The sequence below is a fragment of the Otolemur garnettii genome, unplaced genomic scaffold, assembly GCF_000181295.1.
Source record: "Otolemur garnettii isolate 467f Iridium unplaced genomic scaffold, OtoGar3 scaffold00005, whole genome shotgun sequence".
In the NCBI taxonomy this organism is placed as follows: domain Eukaryota; kingdom Metazoa; phylum Chordata; class Mammalia; order Primates; family Galagidae; genus Otolemur; species Otolemur garnettii.
Genome location: NW_003852400.1, coordinates 9,169,480 through 9,194,661, shown reverse-complemented (window position 1 = coordinate 9,194,661; position 25,182 = coordinate 9,169,480). Strand labels below are relative to the sequence as shown.

At 34.7% G+C, this 25,182-nt stretch overlaps 1 protein-coding gene across 1 annotated transcript in view; it reads right to left on the bottom strand.

The window, feature by feature from the left end:
- Positions 1 to 24,160, bottom strand: part of LOC100953094 (platelet glycoprotein 4-like) — a 37,066-nt gene extending 12,906 nt beyond the window's left edge. Inside the window, exons 1-7 of the mRNA XM_003782806.3 lie at positions 24,138 to 24,160; positions 23,819 to 23,996; positions 19,261 to 19,421; positions 13,494 to 13,641; positions 5,207 to 5,386; positions 3,466 to 3,557; positions 1,321 to 1,367 (exon numbers count right to left, since the gene is read on the bottom strand). Coding sequence (XP_003782854.1) covers positions 1,321 to 1,367; positions 3,466 to 3,557; positions 5,207 to 5,386; positions 13,494 to 13,641; positions 19,261 to 19,421; positions 23,819 to 23,938 — 748 coding nt within the window. The 5' untranslated portion in view covers positions 23,939 to 23,996; positions 24,138 to 24,160. The remainder of the gene's footprint in view (positions 1 to 1,320; positions 1,368 to 3,465; positions 3,558 to 5,206; positions 5,387 to 13,493; positions 13,642 to 19,260; positions 19,422 to 23,818; positions 23,997 to 24,137) is intronic.
- Between the last annotated feature and the right edge of the window lie 1,022 nt (positions 24,161 to 25,182).

Below are 25,182 nucleotides of genomic sequence, written 5' to 3'. Positions count from 1 at the left end.
TGCATCAATGTACACAGTTACCATTCAATAAAAAAAAAAAAAAGAAAAGCAAACATTCTCTGTGATTCTTTTAATTTTTTATCTGTATGATATCATTCCAGGTTATTCTATGACCAACTTTGTAGACTTCATACTACTGTTTCTTAGTAGTTCTTAATTTTAATTACCTCACGGTATTTGATTCCCACTGATTTCTAAAATCTTAATTCTCAAACTAATAGGCATACATGTATTTTCCTATTCTTCTAGAATCTAACCGTATCCTAAATCTAAGTTTACAGTTCTTCTTTTTCTCCCCTAATTCAAAGTTAGAATGCTTATTTTTATATTTATAATTTTTCATGGGTACATGGATACAAGAAATATCTATTCTTTTTTAATTCTCTCTCATTCCGACCATCTTGTCCAAAATAGATAGTTCTGTCTTATAATTGCACTGATTCTACCCTGGCCTTAAACCTCAGAAGTATTGTAACCAGCTGTATGAACACATTTCCATGATCTCTGTATATTTTTTTGTAATCTTCTCCCTCTTGTGTGTTAGACTCTCCGTCCAGTATAGCTTGATGACCAGAACACCATAACAATGACCCCTTAATGTTTTTGAGTTGTGTTCCCCCGAATTACAGAATCTGTGTGAGGCAAAAAGAGTTGAGATTCTGAAGCCTTCTGCACAGACTTCCTGACACCAGTACTCACCCCTCCTACTAACCTGCCCCAATGCATAGAGCTCCTAGTTAAATAATATGCACACTTCATTATTCAGGAGATGGGTTTGAGGGTGCTTCCCTCTCACCTTCTCCAGACTGACAGCTTTTGTATTAAAATTTCCTTTCTTCCTCCACAATTCTCATTGCCTCTATAACTGGCTTTCTATGCAGTGAGTAACCAGACCTGGGCCAGATTCATTTTGGGTTGTAATCAATGTGTTTTCCTTTTTAATCTTAATTTTTTTATTCTTTCAATTCTAAGTGGTTATACATATCATGCTTACAAAATGTTCAAATAGCAACTACTTCTCCATGTTGTTTTTTTTAACTGTTATTTCTGTTGCCAAAATGGCCTTTCATTAAGTTTTTACAAAGCACATTCTCCTAGTAATGCAATGAGGGTTAATTTGTTATTGTTAATATTCAGAAACCTATCACATCAAATATTAACAAGCCTGTATAAAAATAGAGTCTGGATTATGTTGTAGGGCTACAAAAACAAGTAAATACACACACTTAACCTTCAGAACACTGTTGGTATGATGGTGAATTTGTAAGAGAAGGTGAGGTAAGTTCATTGTTGTTATTACCACAAAACAAATGTCCTTACCTGTACCATTAATCATGTCACAATAACTTGCCCAGTAGGAGAGATTCCTTAGGAATAAAAAGGAAGAAAATGAACTAACCATTCTCTTTTCAAGAGCATCTTTTTCACATTACCTTTCTTTAAAGTATGGTTCAATACATCTACTCATATAATAAAGATTAAATATGGCAAGTACTAAGTTTAAGAAATGTTTTCAATCATTCAGTTCATGTTTTTCAAAACACTTTCTCTTCTTGCAATAAATCTGGCATCCTCAAACTATGGTCACATGCTGCCACCTAGGACATTTATCCGGCCTGCTGGGTGCTTTTGCTGCCGCTGCCTGTCCTGCTTAGCAGCCGACTGGTCCCGGGGTCCACAGTCTGGCCCTTTAACAGTCTGAGGGATAGTGAACTGGCCCCCTGTTTAAAAAGTTTGAGGACCCCTGCACTAAATTAAGTGCCTGATACTTTTACATTGTTAAATCATAAAACAAAAACTGCCAAGTGCTATGCTAAGTTGATTAGAAATAACTCGTGATTTAAAATATTTAAAAACATTTATCAGAAACTTAGGTATCTACTTAGGAAAGATTTTCTTTCTTTTCCAATATGCGAAAGGAATCGTCCAGTGATATGAGAATAGAAGACAAGTATTAAGGGTGTTGAAGATATAAGATCAATATAAAGAAGACCAGGGGAGTGCAAAGGAAGAAAGAAGGAAGCTGAAATTTAGATGAATACAGATTCAAAACATGTTGATAATCAACCAGTGCACATGTAATTTTCCCCTTTTTGGTTATTGCATGGATTGGCATTAAATTAGGACAGACTTTATTATTTGTGCACTGGTATATAAATAAGTTGTATACTATACCAAGATACACAAAAATAGTAATAATTGTTATTCTGCATCTTTCAGCCCCTATTTGATGGTAGAAAAGCTGTTTTTTCTACTCCTATCATTATCCAGTGTGATGTCAATACAACACAGAATAAACTGCCAGTCATGCTACATCTTGCTAGGATGAATTAAATCAACCTTATCACAACCTTAAAGGGTATGAAATTCATTTTCTAATTAGAAGTACCTAGCAATTCACCTTAAAACCCCTGTAATACTGAAATGGAGTGAAATGCTCACTATTCTACAGATAAAAAATTGATGTGATTTCCTCTGAAATGAACACTTGTTTTCCTCCACTTCACTTTTCTATAAAAACGAGTATGTATGGACTTTTCAGAAGAAAAAATATTCTACTAGTTAATATTTAATTCTCATATACAATTATTAGATAAAGACTCAGTGTGATGCAGCGGATAGTTGTGCTAATGAAACATTTAATTTCTTTTAGTTTTGATTATCTTTTTCAGGAAATAACTATTCTAATGCACAATTATTAACTTTAAAGAAAAGGCGTTTGCCACTTATATTTACTAGGGTTCTTCTGCTTTTGTACATAGCATAAATTATTAATCCTTCAGATTAACAGACAGATTAGGAAAGTAAATAATGGCTTTGCAAAGAAAGTAAATAATGGCTTCCACCATTTTAAACGTGGTGTATTCTTTATTTTCACATTTTCTATGTAATTCTACTTAAAATACTTATTCCATTTTTGCATTGATAAAGGTAAAAACTGAGTTATCAATATAGATAATTATTTTAAGAGCAAGTGCAGAGAGAAGTAATGAAAGCAATCATCTGGATTCATTAAACTTCCACCTTTAGAGACACATGTAGGTCATGTCACTGGAATACACAATATTATTTGATATACTCAATTACAAAAGTTAAAAAAATGTTTCTACTTACTAGACAATTAGTTGATGTACTGATTTTCTTCCTTTTCATCTGTTGGTATCTAATGGTATGGGTGTGCTGTAATGGTGGATACTCAGCAAAGATGAAAAGAGTCCCTTTGGATTTGCACGTAAAGGTAAACCAAACCCTAAAATGGGGCTGATATTCAGCAACTGGTGTGAACATGCCAATGGCAAAACTAAAGTGTTGGTGCCTTTCAGAATAGGAGTGTCCAGAGCCCAGAGAAAGCAACTGTGTGGCATAGGTTGGTGCCTGTGATGTACCAGTTGTTAAACAAACACTACTACTGCCTTAGAGTACCCTAGTAACACACACACACACACACTATTTTCAAATACTTACTTTTTACCTTTGTAAGTCTCAATTATGGCGACTTTGCTTATGTCATCCTTTCCACTGAAAATTTTATAAACTCCATCTGCAGTGTTGTTGTACTGAAAAGATATGTAGAAAGAAAGTTACTTCTAAAACAACTCATAGTTTTCATAAATCCTTTTCACGTTTTCTGGATACTGCCTATTTATAAATATTCTACATAACTTGAAAGTTATATGCAATATGTTTTAAAATTCATGGCGAAAATGTTGTAATGCATACACCATAAAGGGCTCCTAGAAATAAGTGGTAAATGCTAAAATAATTATTAGATGTTGACATGACCCAAACTCCAGTGTTCTTTGTAGTAAGTAAGCCAATAAGTCATTTTACTCATTATACTCCTTCTATTGAGCATAAGAGACATTGACCAAAACCTATAAAAGCAATGACTTATAAATATTTTCTAAATGTTGTGATCTTTAAGTGTTTACCAAAATAAGACTTAGACCTATAAAATTAAAATTTTGATTAAATGTTATGAGTATTTGATTTAAATAATTACTGAATGTTTGATTCCTGAAGGTTTTCTATATTTGTACTGAATTGATGTAAAATGCTGCAACCCTAAACATTACTAAGAATAAAAATAAAACAATGAACTACAGCATCTCACTATTCTTATACAGTGCCCAATGATGTCATAGTCAAAGATCCAATTCAATTGTCAGCTTATCAAATTTATATTTCAAAACATTAAGCTATAACTAAATGTACCATTTCATGATATTTGTGGACTACTGGTAATTCTTTTTAATGAATTCTATTCCATTAAAAAGAGGCCTATTGATTTAGTCTCATTGAGTTGTGCAAATTTAGGCTATAATTTCAATATAAACTAAAATAAATTTGTAAGAGAACTAGAAGAGAGGAAATGATAGGCTGAACACATTTAATACAGATAAAAATTTGGTATTGATTTGCTTGTAGAAGAAGGGGAATCAAAGCCAAAAATACTGTTCAATTATTTACATACTAGCTTACAAGTTAGTTTTAGTCAAATTGCATTATTGATAAGAGTGGAAATCTGATTATATATTGTAGGATACAGCATAGGGTTAAAAGTGCTAGGCACTAGGGAGAGAGTGATCTTGGAAAAAGACAAAGCTCACTCTGCCCCTGAGTACTAAAAACAATACTCACTAGATAAAGCATACTTACTGTCTTAGTCCTAAGCCATATTTAGCAGTGATAAGAAAAAGGCAAAACAGAAGTGCAGTAAACAGAATGTGTTAATGGTTCAATCATACAATTAAAGATAAACTTGTTCTTTAACCTTTACTCTGTCTTGGAAGCTTTCTGCTGTGCTTTATTTTCTCAGACATGAGATTTCAATAAAAGCCAGTGGGAACATTGGAGGAGGCCATGCCCTTGCCTCTCCATGTGCAGAATTTGCTGATATCTCCCAAGTCCCTTAGTTTAGTGCAAATGGACTGAATAAGTATTATTTATTTTCCATCGATTCACACTAACAATATCTCAGTTTTTGTTTTAAACATGATTTTAAAATTCAGATGAGTTTTCTAACTAAGAAAGTTTAAGCCATCTGTGACGTGGACATTTTTACAAAGGTAAGATATATGTCAGATAGGTATCTCCAGATCAGCAGTAAGGTTAAAACACTAAATGATAAAATTATGCTTGGCCAATGCCATGTCATTTATCCAATTAGAATACAACAATATTGCCATTTATATTTGGTACTTACAGGATAAAACACACCAACTGTGGTAGGAACAGGGTATGGAACCAAACTCAAAAATGGATCCATATAGCCCCACAACAGATCTTTCAAAGTTCTTCTTTGGAACATAGAAGATTTTGACTGATTGTTAAGTGTATTGAGTACCATTGGAAAAAATGAATTCTGGTAGATATGGGCTGCAGCCTACAAAACCAAAATCAAATCACTGTTTAAGACACCAAAATAATACCGTATTTTAACCAATAAATAGTAAATTATAAAATTGAGTTTAATAAAAATTTTAAAACTAAATCTTTAAAATTACAGCTAAGGATATGGAGTAAGACTGCTTACTAGAGCTATCTCCTTGGCAGCCACTCATGGTGAGACAGGGGAGAGAGGACTCCAACCACCTGTTGCTGGAGTGTCCTGTCCAGAAACATTACTCTGGGGGGCACAGTGAAGCAACAGGGGACTGCAGGAGCCAATAAAGTGGCCAGAAGCAGTGGAAAACTGACATAGAAGACAAGTGCCTAAGCATGGGCAGAGACTGGCTGTTCCCCCAGTGAAGGGCTAGAGTCAGGGAAAGCGTACCCTACAGTTTATTTTTGGACTTGTGTTCTCAACAGAGCTATCTTGGAAGGGTATAAGTGAGTCAGTGAACTTGAATACTGAACCACTGGGACTGAACCACTGGGTGGGGTGGAACTCTTATCAGCTCAGCTACTAGCAATGTGCTGCCATTTTTAGAAGGCCACCAGGGAGGAAAAGTCCACCGGGTCCCAGTGTGTGGGTGGCTCTGGCATGTCTGCTGATCTTGGGAAGCCGGCTTTGGGGAGAGTTGGGTGGCTCACCCACATAAAGGAAAGCCACTTTGTGGTAAGCAGCACATTATGGACAGTCAAGGTGTATCTCCAAAGTAGTCTGTCAAGAGCTTCAAACTTCTAACCCTGCAGAGATTGAATGCTAGCCAAGTCACTAAGCCCTGATCAAGGGCAAATAAATCAGGAAAACAGAACCAGATTTCCTCGAAATCTAGATAGTGGCTTCCTGCCCCCATCAAAATCAAAATCAGCATGCTTTTGTTTTGCATCTCCTAACTCCACAGTGCCAATTGGTGTCCAGGCAATATATAATATTGTATACCCATTTCTCTTCTTCTGTATCTTCTTAGAGCATGAACAGGTGTCCAGGCAATAGATGAGAGATAGATAGATAGATAGATAGATAGATAGATAGAGATATATTTATATATTTCAATTCTTATTAGTTGTGATTTGTTGTACTCTTACTTTTTCATTTTTACTTTATTCAACAGCAAAGGCTCCATTATTGCTACAGTTTATCAGCCCCTTTTATTCTTTCTTTCTTTTTTATTTTTATTTTTTTTTCTCTCTTTTGGTAGAGATTTTTCTACTTTTCTCATTTTTTCCATACACAAACTTCTCAAACAACAACCATGATATTCCCCCCTTTTTAAACACCTTATATAATTATATATTTTTATATATGTAATAGCTATATAATTATATTTTAAATTTTCTTAATCTATTATTATTTTCCTTTTTCTCATTTATTTTATTCTATTTCATTCTGTGTTCTATTAATGAAGCAGAGCCCCAATCTGTGGCCAGGGCTGGGATTCAACAGCACTAGTCTGACTTAAGGAGGAGGGTGTCCGTCTAGCTGTGGCCTTTGGAGAGATGGTATTAGGACGTCCCCAATCCACACACTGCTGATTTTTTTCTGTATTTGGTGGAAGTGGTTTCCTGTTTTTACTCAAGCTGGTTAGGAGCTCCTGACTTCAAGGGACCCACCCAGCCCATTCCCCCAGGGTATTGGCATTGTGGATGCCGCTGAAAGCACCCTGCTAAATACCACCATTTATCCTGTTCTCTCTTTCTGCCCATTACTCCTTTTTTTCATCTTATTTCTTTCTCCATTTTTCCTCTATATTTTGTTTTCCTTTCTCCTTTCTCACTCTTCAATTTACTCTTCCTTTTGGTAGAGTGTCCAAAGGATACATCAACACCTAAGCACAGAGACAAGGTAATTTAAAGTGAAAGAGGAAGAGAGAAGAAAAAGTAGGAGAAGGATGTCAACAAGAAGAAAACATACATGAGGAAAACCCAACAGAAAAACTCTGGCAACATTAAAAACCAGAACAGATCTGCCCCAACCCAAGAGATCAGAGTAAGCTGCTACAGAGGATTCCATCTATAAAGCAATTATGGAAACAACAGAAAGGAATTTAAAATTATGAAAGACATAAATTGAGATATATCAGAGCTTAAAGAATGAACTAAGTCAATCATAGAACTTAATGATGTAGGAGAAAGTTTCAATAATAGATTGGACCATGGAGAAGGACGATTCTCAGAGCTATAAGATAAGGCTCTTGAGCTAACTCAGGCATTTAAAAAAGGCAGAAAAGAAAAAAGAAAAAACAGAGCATTCACTTAGAGAATTATAGGACTTTATGAAGTCTTCAAACATAAGAATTACAGGTATTCCTGCAGGGGAAAAAGAATTGCAGGCAGAATGGGGACCAAAGACCCCATTCATGACAAGGGAAAACACCCCCAGGAAAAGCAAAAAATTAAAAAGTAAGCTGAGTGAAGCAGAACAAAGAAAAGTCAGCTAGTTTACCTTTAAACCAGCCACTGATAAATTTCTTATCTGAACAAGTTTCCTGCTTTTCCTAGAACTATGGCCCATTAGGGATACAGCTTACAAGCATCCCTTCTGGATGTGTGGGCCCTCCGAAGAAAATAATAGCCACAGAAGAAGCTATGGCAAGACCTGGAAAGATATATTAATTAGGCTGTTTCCTGACCAGTAAAATGTCAAAGCAAATACCCATTGTGGAGATTTGTATATGGCTGGGACAGAGGTCAAGAGAACAGCTCAAGCCCTGAAATACGGGTAGGACGCTTATATTCCTTATCACAGAGGAAGACCCTCTGTGGTAGTGATGAGAGGAAAATTCCTCTCTCACCAATTCTTCAGAGGAGATTGATGTCAGTGGCATTTTACTTCACAGTGAACTAGTCTAATTAACCCCCCTCCCCAAAAACCTGTGTGTCTGTGACCTCAGGCTGGAGGCTGCCCCCACATAAGGCTCAGGTTCCCAGATTTCTCAAGACTTCTCAGACCCTTAAAGTTAATGATTATAGAAACAATAGGAGCTGATATGTTTGCTCAGAGAAACTGCTGTCATCATTGTTCTCTTCCTCAGCTTACCCTCTGGGCCAATGAGCAAATAGCCTTCAATAAAAACTAATTAGAATTGACACTCTCAGCCACTGTCAGAATCCCACAAGTGGGCAGTGGTCCCCTGAGTTTCTCCCTTAGAAAATTCTATTCTGTGTGGCTTGTCTCTTTCTTTCACTTCATTTCTAACTTTATATTTCTTCAGTCAGTCACTGCCAAATTCACATGTCTTCACAGACTCTGCCCCCAGGGCAGGAACCCAGCAAGAACATCCCAAAGGAATGGAAGCCCCACAGGAGGAAATCATTAATGAAAATTTCCCAAGCATCACCAGGATTCTGATACACTCTTTTTAGAGGGATATCTAACCCCAGGGCATCTCAACATAACAGAGAATCTCTAAGACACATTGTAATGAATGTGTCCAAAGTCAAGATGAAAGAGAAAATTCCATAAGCAGCCAGTAGTAAGCAGCAATTGACCAACAGGGGCAGACCCATCAGAGTAACAGCTAACTTCTCAAATGAAACCCTTCAAGCCAGAAGACAATGGTCATCTACGTTCAACCCTAAACAAAACAATTTTCAGCCTAGAAATCTGTATCCAGCTAAACTAAGTTTCAAAATTGATGGAGAAATCAAATCTTTCACTGGTATCCAAACATTGAGGAAATTCTTCACAATAAGACCAGCTCTACAGGAAACAACAAAACCTAGTTTCCACAATGATGCTTACCATCATGGAAGGATAATACTAAGCAATGGACTTTCACTAAATAAGATGAATAGAACTCCACCATCCTTATCAATTCTCTAAATACATATGAATGGTTTGAATTCCCCACTGAAGAAACACAAGCTGTCTAATTGAACATAAAAACAAGGCTCAGGGTATAGGGATGGAAAACAATATTTCAGGCAAATGGAAATCAGAAAAAAAGAGGAGATAGATGCAATCTTGTTTTCAGATACAAGTGGATTTAAGAAAGACAAAGATTATTACTTCATACTGATCTAAGGTATAACACAACAAGAAAACGTTTCAATTCTAACTATTTAGATGCTCCCAGATTTATGAAAGGTATTTTAATTGGTCTAAACAATATGGTATCCTACAACACCCTATTAATAACTGGGAACTTTAACATCTGTCTAACAGAACTGGACAGATCTTCAAAAGAGAAACTAAACAAAGATACGAGGGACTTAAAATCAGCTCTAAAATAACTGTGCATAATAGTTATATACAGAACATACCACTCTAAGGCTAAAGAATATACATTCATCTCATCAGCCCATGTATCATACTCCAAAATAGATTATATCTTAGGACATGAATCAAATCTCAACAAAATTAAAATAATTGAAATTTTACCTTGGATCTTGCCAGACCATAAGGCAATAAAGGTGGAACTCCAATAAAAAATTTCATTTCCCACACAAAGGCATAGAAACTAAACAACATTATGCTGAATGACAGTTGTGTCAAGAAGGGGATAAAGGAAGAAAGTGTTCAATTTAGCAAACATAACAAAAATGAAGCCACAAGTTACCAAAGCCTGTGGAATACTGCAAAGATACAAATAAGAGGGAAATTTATACCATTAGATTCCTACATCAGAAAAAAAAAAGTGAGCAGGTAAATGACCTAATGAATAATCTTAAGGAAATGGAAAAGGCAGAGCAATCCCATTCCAAAGCTAACATAAAGAAGAAATAACCAAAATTAAATCAGAAATAAATAAAATAGAAACAAAAGAATTATTCAGAAATTAATTTAAAAATTATTCTCTAAAAAGATAAACAAAATTAATAAGACTTTGGATATATTAACTAGAAACAAAAAAGTAAAATCTTTCATAATCTTAATCAGAAATGAAAAAAAGAAAATAACAAATATCAGAGATAGCCAAGATTATCTCTGACTACTATGAGAAACTCTATACCCAGAAATTTAACATGTGAGGGAAATGGACCTATACCTGGAATCACACCATCACTCTAGATGTAACCAGAAAGAAATAGTTCTCTTTAACAGACAGATATCAAGCACTGAGATCAAAAAAACAATAAAAAATATTCAAACAAATAAAAAACCTGGGCAAGAAAGCCTCACAATTCTATCAAGCCTTCAATGAAGGGCTTGTACTCATGCTGCAGAAGTTATTTCAAAACATTGAGAAGGAAGGAAACTTCCCTGACGTGTTCCTGAAGCAAACATTACCCAAATACCCAAAGGAGGAAAAGATGCAACTAAAAAGGTGAATTACTGGGAGGCACCTGTTGCTCAAAAGAGTAGGGCAGTGGCCCCATATGGTGGTGGTGGCGGGTTCAAACCCAGTCCTGGCCAAAAAAAGAAAAAACTGAAAAGGAGAATTACAGACCCATCTCACTAATGAATGTAGATGCAAAATAGTCATATCGTAGCAAATAGATGACAGCTAAATGATGTCTAAAAAAATCATATATCATGATCAAGTACATTTTATCCAGGGATGTAAAGTTGATTTAACATGTGCAAATCCATAAATGTAACTCACCATATCAATAGAAGTAAAAACACAGACCACATAATCTTTTAAATAGATACAGAAAAAGCATTTGACAAAATTCAGCATTTTTTTCTGACAAGAACACTTAAGAATATAGGCATAGGTGGCACATTTCTTAAGCTGATTGAAGCCATCTATGGCAAACCCACATTCAATACCATACTGAATGGAGTAAAATTGAAAGTTTCCCACTTGGAACTGGAACCAGACAAGGATGTCCACTATCACTGTTATTATTCAACATTATGCTAGAGGTTCTAGTCAATGCATTCAGACAAAAAGAAGAATATAAAGGGCATCCAAATGCAGGTAGAGGAGGTCAAACTCTCTTTGTTGATGATATGACCTTTTACTTAGAAAACCCTAGAGACTCAATCACAAAACACCTGGAAGTGATAAGGAAATACAACAATGTCTCAGAGTATAATATCAATGTCCACAGATGAGTAGCTCTTGTATATGCCAATCACAGCCATGTTGAGAAGAAAATAAAGGACACAATTCCCTTCACAGAAGCTTCAAAGAAAATAAAAAACTTGGAATACACCAAACAGAAGGGGTGAAGGATCTTTGAAAAGAGAATTATAAAACACTAAGAAAATAAATAGCAGAAGACATTAACTAATGGAAGAACATACTATGTTCTTGGCTGGAAAGAATCAACATTGTTAAAATGTCTATAGTGCCCAAAGCAATCTACAGATTCAATGCAATACTCATAAAAATATCAACATCATACTATGAAGATTTGGAAAGATAGCTCTTTGTTTTGTATGGAAGCAGAAAAAATTCCATATATTCTAGCCAATTCTCAGTGATAAAAACAAAGCCAGAGGCATCACTCTACTAGACTTTAGATTATATTGCAGATCTACAATAATCAGAACAGCATGGTATGGGCACAAAAATAGACACATAAATATATGGAGTAGCATAGAAAACCAAGGTATCAAACCAGTCTCTTATAGCCATCCAATCTTTGATAAATCAACCAAAAGCACACACTGGAAAAAAGAATCCCTATGCAATAACTATTGCTGAGAATTGGATAACCACACCTAAAAGACTGGAACTGGACCAGCACATTTTACCACTTACAAAAATTGACAGTAAATGGATAAAAGATTTAAATCTATGATACAAAATAATAAAAATCTTGGAAGAAAGCATGGGAAAGTACCTTAAGGATGTCAGCCTGAGGAAAGATTTTGTGAAGAAAACTTCAGTGGCAATCACAACGTCATTCACAATAAATAAATCAGCATGATTAAACTAAAACACTCTGCATGGCTAAGGACAGAATAAGTAAAACAAATAGACAATCTTCAGAATGGGACAAAATACTTGCAAGTTATGAATGTGACAAAGGCTTGAAAGAATAAACAATCCCATCTATCACTGGGCAAGAGACATGAACAGAACCTTCTCCAAGGAAGACAAACAAATGGTAACAAACATGAAAAATGCTCATTGGTCCTAGTCATCAGAGAAATGCATATCAAATCCACCCTGAGATATCATCTAAACCCAGAGAGAATAGTCCATATAACAAAATGCCAAGGCTGTAGATGCTGATGTGGATTTGGAAGGAACACTTTGACACTGTTGTTGGGACTGCAAACTAATACAGCCTCTCCATATACAAGTATGGAGAAACCTCAAAGAAGTAAAATTAGACCTTCCATTTCATCCTGCAATTCCATTATTAGGGATCCACCTAGTTGGAAAAAAAATCATTTTATCATAAGAACATTTGCAGTAGATTGTTTATCGTAGCTCAATTTACAATCACAAAGATGTAAATGCCAATCAACCCAGGAATGGATTAATAAACTGTAGTATATGTATATCATGGAGTATTATCCACTAAAAAAGATGGAGACTTTACATTTTAAACCTAGATGGAGTTGAAATACATTCTTCTTAGCAAAGTATCACAATAATGGAAAAGAAAGTATCCAATGTTCTCAATACTAATATGAAGCCAGTAGACAATAATATACACCCGTACAAGAGAAAAACTCAATTCAAGTTGGGGGGAGAGGGAAAGAGAGAAGAGGGGGAGTGAGGGAGGGGAATTGGTGTGTTCTCACATAATGGGCACAATCTCACGTATGGTACACCTCCTAGGTGCAGTACACAACTACAACAGGGACTCTACCTAACAAATTCCAACATTGTAACCTACTTGTACCCTCATATTAATCTGAAAATTTTAAAAAATAAATTTACTGCTAAATACTGACAAATTACAGTGTAATTTGACTAATCCCTACTTGATTAGCTTTCTTTGCCTCAATGCCAGGCACAAGAAGTCATCCCAAAGCTTAGTGATAGATACACTTTAAGCAGTATTCAAATTCAATTGATTGTTGTGATTGTGTCATCTTTCCAAGTGACTGTAATTCTGTTCAAAATAATGACATAAAAACATATTTTTATAAAAATGGCAAAATAAATACAGCCTAATACTAATTGCAATGATGAGATAAATTACAATGGATTCTAGAGTATTTTAAAATCAGTGACTGTGGTTTGTGTACTCACAGCTACAGCCAGATTGAGAACTGTGAATGTGTCATTCTCAGATCCAACTGATAGTGAAGGTTCAAAGATGGCACCATTGGGCTGTATGAAAGAGATTGTGTGGTTCTCAGTGTCCTGGGTTATGTTTTCTTTTGCTAAATAACGAACTCTGGAAAAAAGATACAAACAAAATTCAAAACATTTGTCTTATGCGGACATTAGATCTCAAATGCCATTCATTCATTCAACGCATATCATTTGAACATGTACAATATTCCGTAAATACTTCTTAAATAATGGGGTTAAATAAGCCAGCACTATGTCTTTTACAGACTAATGAAAAGGGTCCTAAACTTGCAAATAGGAAATTAAAATAGCAGAGGAGAAGTAATATGTGTTAAAATGGGAGTTTATACGTAGTTCATGGGAAAGCACAGAACAGGCACAAATTCAGGTTTGGGGTGATCAGGGTGGAGGTGCAAGCCAAGACACCATTTGTAGCTATTGCACATAAGTGGCATAAAAAATAAAGAGAAGTTTAGTTAGGCAAAGTAATGTAGAGGGTGTGACATGTAAGATAAAAACATTACATAATCATATTCCTGAGATTCTAGGAAATTCAATTACTTGAGTGTGGTTGGATTATAGAGTAAGAGGCAAGGACAACAGTGGAAAATAAAGATCTCAAACATGAAAGGGTTGTATCCCATACGCAAATGACAGATCTATCCTGAGGGTAACAAAAAAAGAGTAGAAGGCTTTAGTAGGGCAATATTAAGAACACATTTCCTTATGTAAGAAATAACCCTCAAAGAATATGGCTTATCCAGTCCTGTTTCTTCTATCTTTTTCAGTACTTTGATGAGAATTAGAATATAATTTTCCTTTTTCAGGGCTATTGACCAACCAGCCCCCTCACTCTATCCATATACTGAATTAGTTATAAGCTCCTGGATCTAATATCTCTAGGTTTCAAAGTACCAACTGCGTTTTAGAAATGTGGTGATGTGTGATTATCATGGGAGAAAATATTTTACAAGTACAGTATATTCACTAAAAAAAAAAGGTATGCAGAGTCATTGTGCATATATTTGAACATCAGTTATATGGAGTGAATAGCTATCTAAGGTAAAGACTAAAAAAGGGGGTTAAAACTTATTATAGTAAAATGTCAATTCCTACAGGATGGGGGTTATGATGGTTTTGTATATCTAAGCAGAGTATACTGAACATAGTGAGTTCTCAAATATTTTTCATAAAATAAATGCATTATTGGATAATTAATTTAAAGAAATTTTCAAAATAAGGGAGAAATACATTTTGTTTTTAATATAATTTCATGAAAATGTCATTATTCTTTTGGAATATTGTAGACATCAAAGAAGATATAATCTGAAGCAGCACCCGGGAACATCAAGTACAAGCAATGCATTTTCTCCCAAACAACTATGTCACAATTGTATTACAGATCACTAAAAATTTCAAATTGAAGTATTTTAAATTTCAGGAGTATTTACGTATATATTATAAATAAAACAGCAAAATATTGTGATCCAATTTTAGTTTATAAATTGTACTTACAACTGGAAACCAGGAGATGGCACCCACCAAAAGAAAAATCCTTAAAACTCAGACCTGCCTTTAGGCTGAACTTGCAGAAAGATCATTTTGTTAAAAGAAGGAATTGGTCCTACAGTTTTCCCAAGATTAGTTTCTCTGTATTCCTGCTTGAGCAAAGCTACTAAAAAACTGATTTATGTTGTAGCTGAGTAGATTCTGACAGCATCACAGTATCTTCATGGACATGATGTAGGTTGGAATATATGAAAGATTTCAACGCAGAGAATTATAGGATTTGTGTCATGTCATATCTTGTGAAATTTTCATCAAACTCACTTTAGGAGACATCAGCCAAGTAAGGCCCATGCTTCTGTTTGAGGAGGGACATCTTCTACACACTCAATTTTTACTGGATTGAAGGTGTACTAGCTGTAGGGAAGCAAGTCTAACTCAACACACAGAAAACTGTCAAAGTATTAACTTTTGGGTGGGGCACGCTCATGCCTGTGAGCCTCGCACTCTGGGAGAATGATACAGGTGGATCACCTGAGCTCAGGAGTTCCAGACCAGCCTGAATGAGGATGAGACCCTGTCTCTAAAAACTAGCAGAGCATTGTAGGTTTTAGTGTAGTCCCAGCTAATGGGGAGGCTGAGGCAAAGAGGCTCCCTTGAGCCCAACAGTTTGAGGTTGCTGTGAGCTATGATGCCACAAGGCACTCAACCGAGGTGACACTGTCTCAAAAAAAGGTATTAACTTTTATTTAAAATGTAACAAGTTTTCACATTATTTAAGGCATTCAAACAAACCAAAAAAACTCCATTGGGTAACATGAGATAGTATGGTCTCTAGGTGATTAGGAATCTCTTTAAAGTTATATAAAGAGGTGTTTATTGTTTATAAAATGCCGCTGTGTATGCGGCTCATTATCTCCCACACTCCCTCCATTGCCTCCCCAAGCAAATCAACCGTGTCTAACCGACCACTTACCCCCTTTTTATTCCTTACAAAGATAAGTTGACTGCTCTAAGAAAAACACAGACATTAGCTGTCAGTTATCCAAGAAAGCTACGTTAAATAATTTTATGTTGATCTTCCCTCATATCCCATATAATATCCTTAAGAGTAGAAAATATAACCTCTTCAAAACAAAAACAAACAAAAATCTCCAGAAAACATGAATTCTCAAATTCTAAAAACTATTTCTTCCTTATACATAGGTCATTCAGGTTCTACTTTTTAAAGAATTATGCTCCAATTCTCATTATGTCAGATGTGAATTCTGGATTTTCGTGGGTACAGACAAGTATATCTATGAATATTTATAGGTTCACATACCTATAATAGTCTCCTGAAACAAGATATTTGTATAGGGGTGTGCTAAGAACGTAAGAACTATGAGCCCATACCTCTATGGTTTATCTTACAAGGGTACAAGTGAATCTTTCTAAAAGCAGAGTATGAATGTCTTAATAACTAAGAAAATGACATGAAGGCTACGTTAACCAGTTTGATGAGAGTATTTCAAATAGTATATGAAAACACTGTATCCCATGATTGCATTAATGTACACAGCTATGATTTAATAAAAAAAAAAAAAGATATTTTCCAAAGTAAGATTCTTCTTGCAACAATGAAAACAAATCTTCTTTGACAAACTTGTGAATAGTCCCAAACATCAGCAAAGAGACAGTAGAAAGACACTTGGAAAAAATTGCTAGGACTGGGCGGCGCCTGTGGCTCAGTGAGTAGGGCTCCAGCCCCATATACCAAGGGTGGCAGGTGCAAACCCGGCCCGGCTAAACTGAAACCAAAAAATAGCCGGGTGTTGTGGGGGGCGCCTGTAGTCCCAGTTACTCAGGAGGCTGAGGCAGAAGAATCGCCGAAGCCCAGGAGTTGGAGGTTGCTGTGAGCTGTGATGCCACAGCACTCTACTGAGGGCAATAAAGTGAAACTCTGTCTCTAAAACCAAAAAAAAAAAAAGATTGCTAGGACAAGGTAGGCACCAAGACCTCAAGCATATATATCATATGCTATGGTAAAGGCATTACCCTCACATAACTACTGCTACTTCATTATATTTTGTCTGTGAGTTGTCAATCTAGAAACATATTGATGCATTGGAAAGGAAGGAAAATGATATAATCATTGAATACCCAAAGGGATGAGATACTAACACTATGCCCAAGAATCTTTATGAATATGAATTTTCAAGATAATAATCACAGTATATAATTAGTTTTAATTATCCTTGAAAGAAAATATACATTTGTGGAACAAATGAGATAATGTGAAGTAAGTATGTCCCCATATGGAGATCATAAATATATCCCCAATCCTTGCTTAACTTAGTGTTTTTAGTACCCTAATCTTCCTTTTACTTTAATAATTAGAAAAGATATAGTCTATAATTCAAATAGAAAGTGTTTACAAAAATCCAGGAGGTACCAGTTTCTATATCTCTGTGAACATCAAGAAATCACCTTATATCCAGTAGTGTAAGTTATTATTTACTTAAGATTATGGCTAATTATTTCTTCTAATAGTCTAAGATTCTATGCCAACATGTATTAAACTATTAAATGATGCAGACGTAAGGTATCGAATATCCAGTCTCACTACTAGAGAAAATATAGGAATAAAACTACTAGATAAGTGTAACCATCTATATGACCTGGAAATAAGGTTAGATATAAATCTTTACTGTAGGTAAATAAAAATAAGAACAGTGGCATAGTTCTCAATATTGAGTGCATTGAGTCTCCAGTTCAGTTGGTCTGGGGTGGAGTCTGAGAACTTTTTTTTTCTTTTTTAAATTTTTTATTGTTGTGGATTTAGTGAGGGTACAAAGACTGAGGTTACACTGATTGCATTTGTTACATGAAGCCCCTCTTACAGTAAACAGGCTTTATAAAATTTTGAATTCGTCCTTTATACTGGTACAGAGTGGAAACTTCCAATGTTTCTCTTAGAATTAAGTTAATATTATCTACAAATAATCCATACGGTAATTAATTATTCCATGATAGTTAAATTCTAACATACTACTTTGGTATTTATTTTTACTATTGCCGTCTGTAGCCTACCAAGAGATAGTTTATTTTGGTGAATAAAATACTAGTAAAATGGAACACTCTGCAGAGTTTGTTTATTAAGCCCTTACTATGTGTATTCTAACACTTTCACTAATATTTCTCTTATTTTGTCGAAAATACAATGTTACAGAGGGTGAATGGTGGGATCGTACCCATGGTGCATAATGCAAGGTTACATCTTGGATCTATTAGTATAGAGTATAAATGTCTTAACACAACAACCAAGTAAACGAGATGAGGTATATATTAACCAGTGTAAGCATTCCCAATTTTATATGAAATCAGCACATTGTACCCAATAAATGCAACGATGTATACATGATCTACTTGTTTATAATTTAATAGAAAAAATTTTAAAAAATACAATCATATGGAGCTACGCCATTACCATTATCATACACAAGGTATTCCTCAGTTATTATTAATTTATTTTTACTATTTATTTTAGTGTTTATTTGAGTCTTTCCAGTACTTGAATTTTATCAGCAATATGTTGTGTTTATTTATTGCAACATTTAATTAGAAAGGATTTTTTTTTATTAAATGATAGCTGTGTACATTAATGCAATCATGAGGTACAGTGTGGTGTTTTCATATACAATGTGAAATATTTTCATCAAACTGGTTAACATAGCCTTTATTTCATTTTCTTAGTTATTTTGTTATGTCTAACAAGTTTCTTGGTTATGTAGATGCTTCTGAACCAAGAGCTCACTTTATGAACCACCGATATAATGTATATATTTACTTTTAAGATATTAAAGATGGATAGTTTTTTTCACTGTTCAACATGCATAATTCAAAGTTGAGTATATATCTCAAAGCAAAGCCCTTGTAAGTTCTTGAGGATAGGGATGTTATCTGATGATGGTAAATTTATTATAAAATCTGCATTTCTTTTCTATATACTGTATAATGTATTTTTGAGCAATTATTCAAAACAAATATCTTCTATATATCCTTATATTAGGATACTACACAAGTAGGAAAATATTTCAAAGTATATTTTTGTCAGGAAAATAACAAGTACATTTTAATACAATGACACCAAGTGGAAGCATCCTCAGAAATATATAAGTTTATGTATAACGTCATTTATTTATGTTGAATCTGCCACTTGTCTGTGGGGACTCACCTGTAGGTGTAGGGACCTCTTTGCTTAACTTTAATGTTGCCACCATTCACTGTCACTTCCTCTGGGTTTTGCACATCAAAGATCCAAAACTGTCTATGTATTTTCACGTGTGTTCTAAACAAGCTATGAAAAGCAGCTGTACCTTCTTCAAGGACAAGTTCCTATAAAAAAGAAAACACGTCAAGATTATTTTGAGGTAGTAAATATAGGCACTTCTTAGAATTTGTTCTAAACCTACACCCAGAAAACAAGCTCAAGAACTTGGTTTATGAGAGAGAACCTTTGCAACACACTTACAGCACGAGTGTTCTTATCAGATTTTTATGACAACCTCTTCTGGTTAACATTTCACAAAGAGAATTTGTGTGTAGTACTGAAGACAGGACTATTTAAGACAAACCTTTGGTAAGCTTGAGAGCACTCCTTTGAGAATACTGTAATAACAACACAATATATTAACAAAATCTCATTAAAGTTTTTCTAAGAAGTTCTTATCAGGTTGAACACTACATTATCTTCTGCTCCTAATTGAATTTTATTAATGAGGAAAAAACACAAAAACTGAGACATAAACTAGACTATTGGAAGCTTCTACTTTTTTTAAGAGTTGGACATTTCAAAGGATAATAACATTAAATTAAGAAAATAAAAGCATCTGAATGATGAAAACAAATTTGAATTCTTCCCTTTGAATCACTACTCAATATGGCTTCCATAAATCTCAACATATTTGCAACAACTCACTACCAACATGGTTCCAGAAATTTAACAGGCTAATTCGTAATTACTGGGCTACTACTTTTCAACAAAACGATGGGAAAAAAGCTGGCCTATTAGTCCTTCATGAAATCAAGTAAAATTCATTGATGTCCCTGTCCTGAAACCATACCAATGACAGGATTAAAACCCCTTATAAGGAATCTGATTCTTCACTTTAAAAGCTTTGAGACAAAGTGCAAAGTCACCGACCCCCTCAGGATCGATTTCATTATAACACGAGGGAGTTGGGGTGGATGTTGCATCTTTACATTTGTTCTCATGTCTCTCAATTGTGAATGGTGTCATGCGCAGTCTTCACATGCCTGTGTACATGAGTTTTGATACATTTTAATTTTCTGTATAGAGTTGTGTATATTCTATGATGATAAAATAGAATGTTAAAAAAGAGAGAGGTCAGGGTGGCCAGTAACAAGCAGAACTGGGGAAAACATTGCAAAATTTACCGAATTGTACATCATCATCATCAACTATCTGTGAGAAGCATAGCAGACCAAGTAAATCTTGATAGAGAAATAGGAAAATCTTAATGAAAATCTTGGTAAGAGGGAAGTGTATGAAAAAATGGTCCTGAAGGTGCTCTCCGATGGACAAAACAAAGAGCTCACCTAGCACCGTCTGTGAGGGGGTTCTTAGACAGCAAACAAATATCTGTATTAGAACACACTTCCTACTCACCTGATCTGGTCCCCACCAACTTTTTTCTTTACCCGAAGATAAAAGAAATTTTGAAAGGAAGACATTTTGATGACATTCACAACATCAAGGTAATATGACAACAACTTTTATGTCTATTCCAGAAAAAGAGCGCCAAGATTACTTTGAAGGGTGGAATCCATGCATAGCTTCCTAAGGGGAGTACGTCAAAGGCAACCATAGTGATATTCAGCACTAAGGTCTATAGTACTTTTCCTAGGATGAATTCACACTTAGTTAGCCCACCTCATAGATTTCTATCAAGGATTCAACTGAATTTGCTACTTTTACCCCCTTCTGCCCTTATTTAGTCCCTCTATCCAAACTTCAATCACATCTCATCACCTATCAGGTTTTCATACCTACACCAACACAAAAATATTTTGAAAAGGGAATCTCAGATTTTCTTTGAAGGTGGTCATGTCCTGTGTAGTTTCTCTGCCTTTGTTCTCCTCACTTCCCAACCCTTCCTACCGCAGAAGCATCACATCCCAGGCTGTGCATCATTCAGGCTCTCCCTTCAGATTTCTGGTGTTTGGAAACTCTTTTTCCTATTGGCTACGAAAGTTGGCAAGTTGATTTAGTTACTTGCACTTATATGTCTCATAGATTATATCTGAAGATTAAATGAATTAAAAAAGAATATACGAATCTCTATTCTAAATATTGATAGCCATTTGATGGTAGCAATTTCTAAGCACAGGTTTTATTATGTCTTGAAACTTACTCAAAAACATATACCAACTACTACTTTGTATCATAATAATGGCATATTCTTGTATTTGCTGTTCAACGTTTCTTAATATTGCCTTCTAAGCATTCTTCTTATTAATCCAGTATTCTTGGCACATTCCCTATTTTCTGTAATCTTTCTCTCTTCATTGCATTTAATTGCATTTTGAGAGCTTTTTCCAGGTTATTAATCAGAACATTGACACCTTTTCTGCAGTTCTTGGACTTTAAAAATTTTATACTTCTTCAAAATCCAGCTCAAGTTCCCATGTCTTTTTTTAAAGTTTCTTGAATACCCAGATTTATCTTTCTAAATAGCATTTATTTTTCAAATTAAGTTCTACAGTCTCCTGGGTTCTATTTTTTAAATTAATATGTATTTTCTTGGTCATACCTTGTACTTGTTTAGACAATTTATTTTATTCTCTTAATCACAATATAGAAGGACATTTTGTTGTTTCAAAAAACTCTCTCATGGTGGCGCCTGTGGCTCAGTGAGTAGCATGCTGGCCCCATATACTGAGGGTAACAGTTTCAAAACTGGCACCAGCCAAACTTCAACAACAAAGACAATAGCTGGGTACTGAGGCAGGTAACTGGAGGTTGCTGTGAGTTGTGATGCCACAGCACTCTACCAAGGGTGACAAAGTCAAAAAAATAAATAAATAAACTCTCTCATTATTAACTATCATGAGCATAGAGATAAATATTAATTAAATGAAAATAGTTCCTAGCACTTCATATGGCATCCAAGTGTGTCAATATTACTAATTTAGTTCCATGATGAACAAAAAAATGATCAATATTCAGCTATTGATCTTTTAATTATGTATCAAGAATAAGTAGTCCAATTTTAAATTGCTATACACTGTGATATTATACTCTGAGACTTTTTTTTTGGAAACAATAAGATAAGTTATCATCTATTTATCAGTCCAGACACCAATTCTGTCCATTTCTGTAGCAGATCCTTTTGCAAAGCACAGTTTACAGAGCAGAAATGATGCTGGAACAATGACAATTCCATCCCTCTTATATACAAGCCCCAATTCATCATCACAATCTCTCACCATTTATTTGCCTTTATTAAAAATACTATCAATAAAACTTGATATTTCGAAGCAGGGATACCATAGAATTAATATTTTTTTCAGTTAAATACACTAGGCTAAAGATCTATGATATGTTAAAGAGATAGAAATAGCATAAAAGCGATAGAAATCACTATAGAGTCAGCCCTCTATATTCTCAGAGGACACATCCAGAAATTCAACCAACCATGGACAAATATATTAAAGAGAATACAGTAATGAAGAATTTAATAAAAGTCCATTCTTATTGTTCTCCATCATGCACTATGCTTCGTCAGTCATTGCCATCTTAACTAGGTAGAGAAATGAATGCAACAGTCAGTTATGTTTTATTTGGCCAGCATTATGTTTCAAAAAATGGTTATGCATGCCTTGGGCAGGACACACACTTTCAAGTTCACAGTTAGTAACCAGTTTTCATTTTATCTTGTACTCGACACCTTAAATTTTTTTAACCCTTGTCTCTAAATCCTGAAACAATATAAATTTGCCATTCCTGGTTTAAGACTTCAGCAGATGTGTCACCCTATTCTATTCCTCCTTCTATCAATTAAAGTTTCTGATAAGTGAATGTGTAGCTAATTAGAATGAATTAGGGTGAGACAGGAATTCTAGATGCCCATGCAAGGAATGTCTATTGAACTATAGTCAATTTCTTATACATACTATATTGAGATGTTTCTTATATATTTTTGAAAGTATTTTCTAAGTTTCAAATATAAAGCTTCATAAATAGATAATAATCATGAGATGATCAAGTCATTGTACACTTACATAAAGCCAAAAACCAAAGTTTATCAGCTTACCAAAGATTTCTGTTCCCATACAAACATAATATTTAATACACATATTCCTATGTATGTGGCTTTATTTTTCTCAATATTAGCTGAAAAACAACTTCATAAATATCCCCTTATAAAATGCATTCACTTATTTCTTTCTAAAAAGCAGGTCACCATAATCGTTGGAGATAATTAAAAACATCTCTTTCTACTCCCTTGTGTAATTATAGAGACCTTTTATCACAATATGGGTTTATACATTATAGCAATGTACTCATGTTAAAAATACATTATACTTATAATTTCTCACACCTAGTCACTTCTCTACTATATAGAGTTACAGCAGTTCATAATTATCTTAGTGTCAAAGACATAAGTTTACTAGTAATCCTAACATGTAAAGCAGGTACCAAATCAAAAAAGAGGCAAAATAAAGAACATATAAGAAATAACTAAATCCATGCTGTAGACTAGTTGTACCTTTTTAATTGTATCGTCCATAAACATGTTTCCAACTGGGATTATGATAACTCCAACAACAGCCAGAAATGCACCAAGGACTACCCCAGCGATGAGCCCATACTTCAGATCACAGCCCATTTTTCTTGTTCAGGAGACAAATTAGAGTTAAGCACGTCTTCTTTCACACTCTAAGATACTACAAAAAGATCAAAGTACAAAGAAAACATACAACTGGAAAAGATAGTCTTGCCAGTATTAAATAAACAAATGCTTTTCTTTTTGTATTACCAAACTGACTTCCTACATCTTGCCCCCATTTTTGCTTCTAATTACTTACCAGTGGCAGAAGTGTTATATTTGAATTTCTTCAAAATTCTATTTAAATCTTTTTTAGAGCCAATTAATGTATTGAAACCTTATCCAAGGAGAGTTCTCACCCTCATCTCTCTTCCCTCCAACTGGGATGCTCAGGCACTTGACTGCAATCCTCACATTCTATCTGGCTTCTCCACCCAAACACAACCATCCACACCCTTTCTAGAGTTCTACAAACAGATGTGGGTGGACTGATACTACCTATCTTCTCCACCTAGTGCTAAACAAGTAAAGACACAGATATTTTCTTTACTATCCCTTATTCACAAATACAAAGAAAAAAATGAATTTTACGGGAAATGAACTGATGAGTCTCAGAAAAAATTAATTTTTTATCACTAAAAAACTATTCAAAATAAATAAAAACCACAATATTAGAAAATTAATCTTAGAATATTCTCTAATATCACCAGAATTATAATCACTGAATACTGAGTGGGTATCAGAATTATTTGTCCTAAAAGTGTGAAAAAAATACATTAAAGATGTACATTTTATTTTCAATTTTATTGTTAATAATTTTGGGTAGAACATAGATGTAAAGAAATTGAAGAAAATATGTAACATAGAGGGTTTTATTTATTTTTATATCTAGAATATATAAAGAACTTTTAAAAAATTTGTTTTGTTTGGGATTCATTGAGGGTACAAACAATTAGGTTATATTGATTGAATTTGTTAGATAAAATCCCTCTTATAATTGTGTCCGTCCCCTAAGAGGTGTGCAATAATCTGTGACTCCCATCCCTCTCCTTTCTCCCCTCTCCCTGCTCCCTCAAACTCCTCCCCCACCCCTGTCTTAGCTCATCTACTGCCTTCATATTAGAATTGAGTACATTGCTTCTCCATTCTTGTGATGCTTTACTGAGAAGAATGTGTCCCACCTCCATCCATTAATACAAAAGATATAAAGTTTCCATTTCTTTAATGGTTGAATAGTATTCCGTGGCATTCCTATACCACAGCTCGTTAGTCCTCTCCTGGGTGGGTGGGCATTTAGGTTGTTT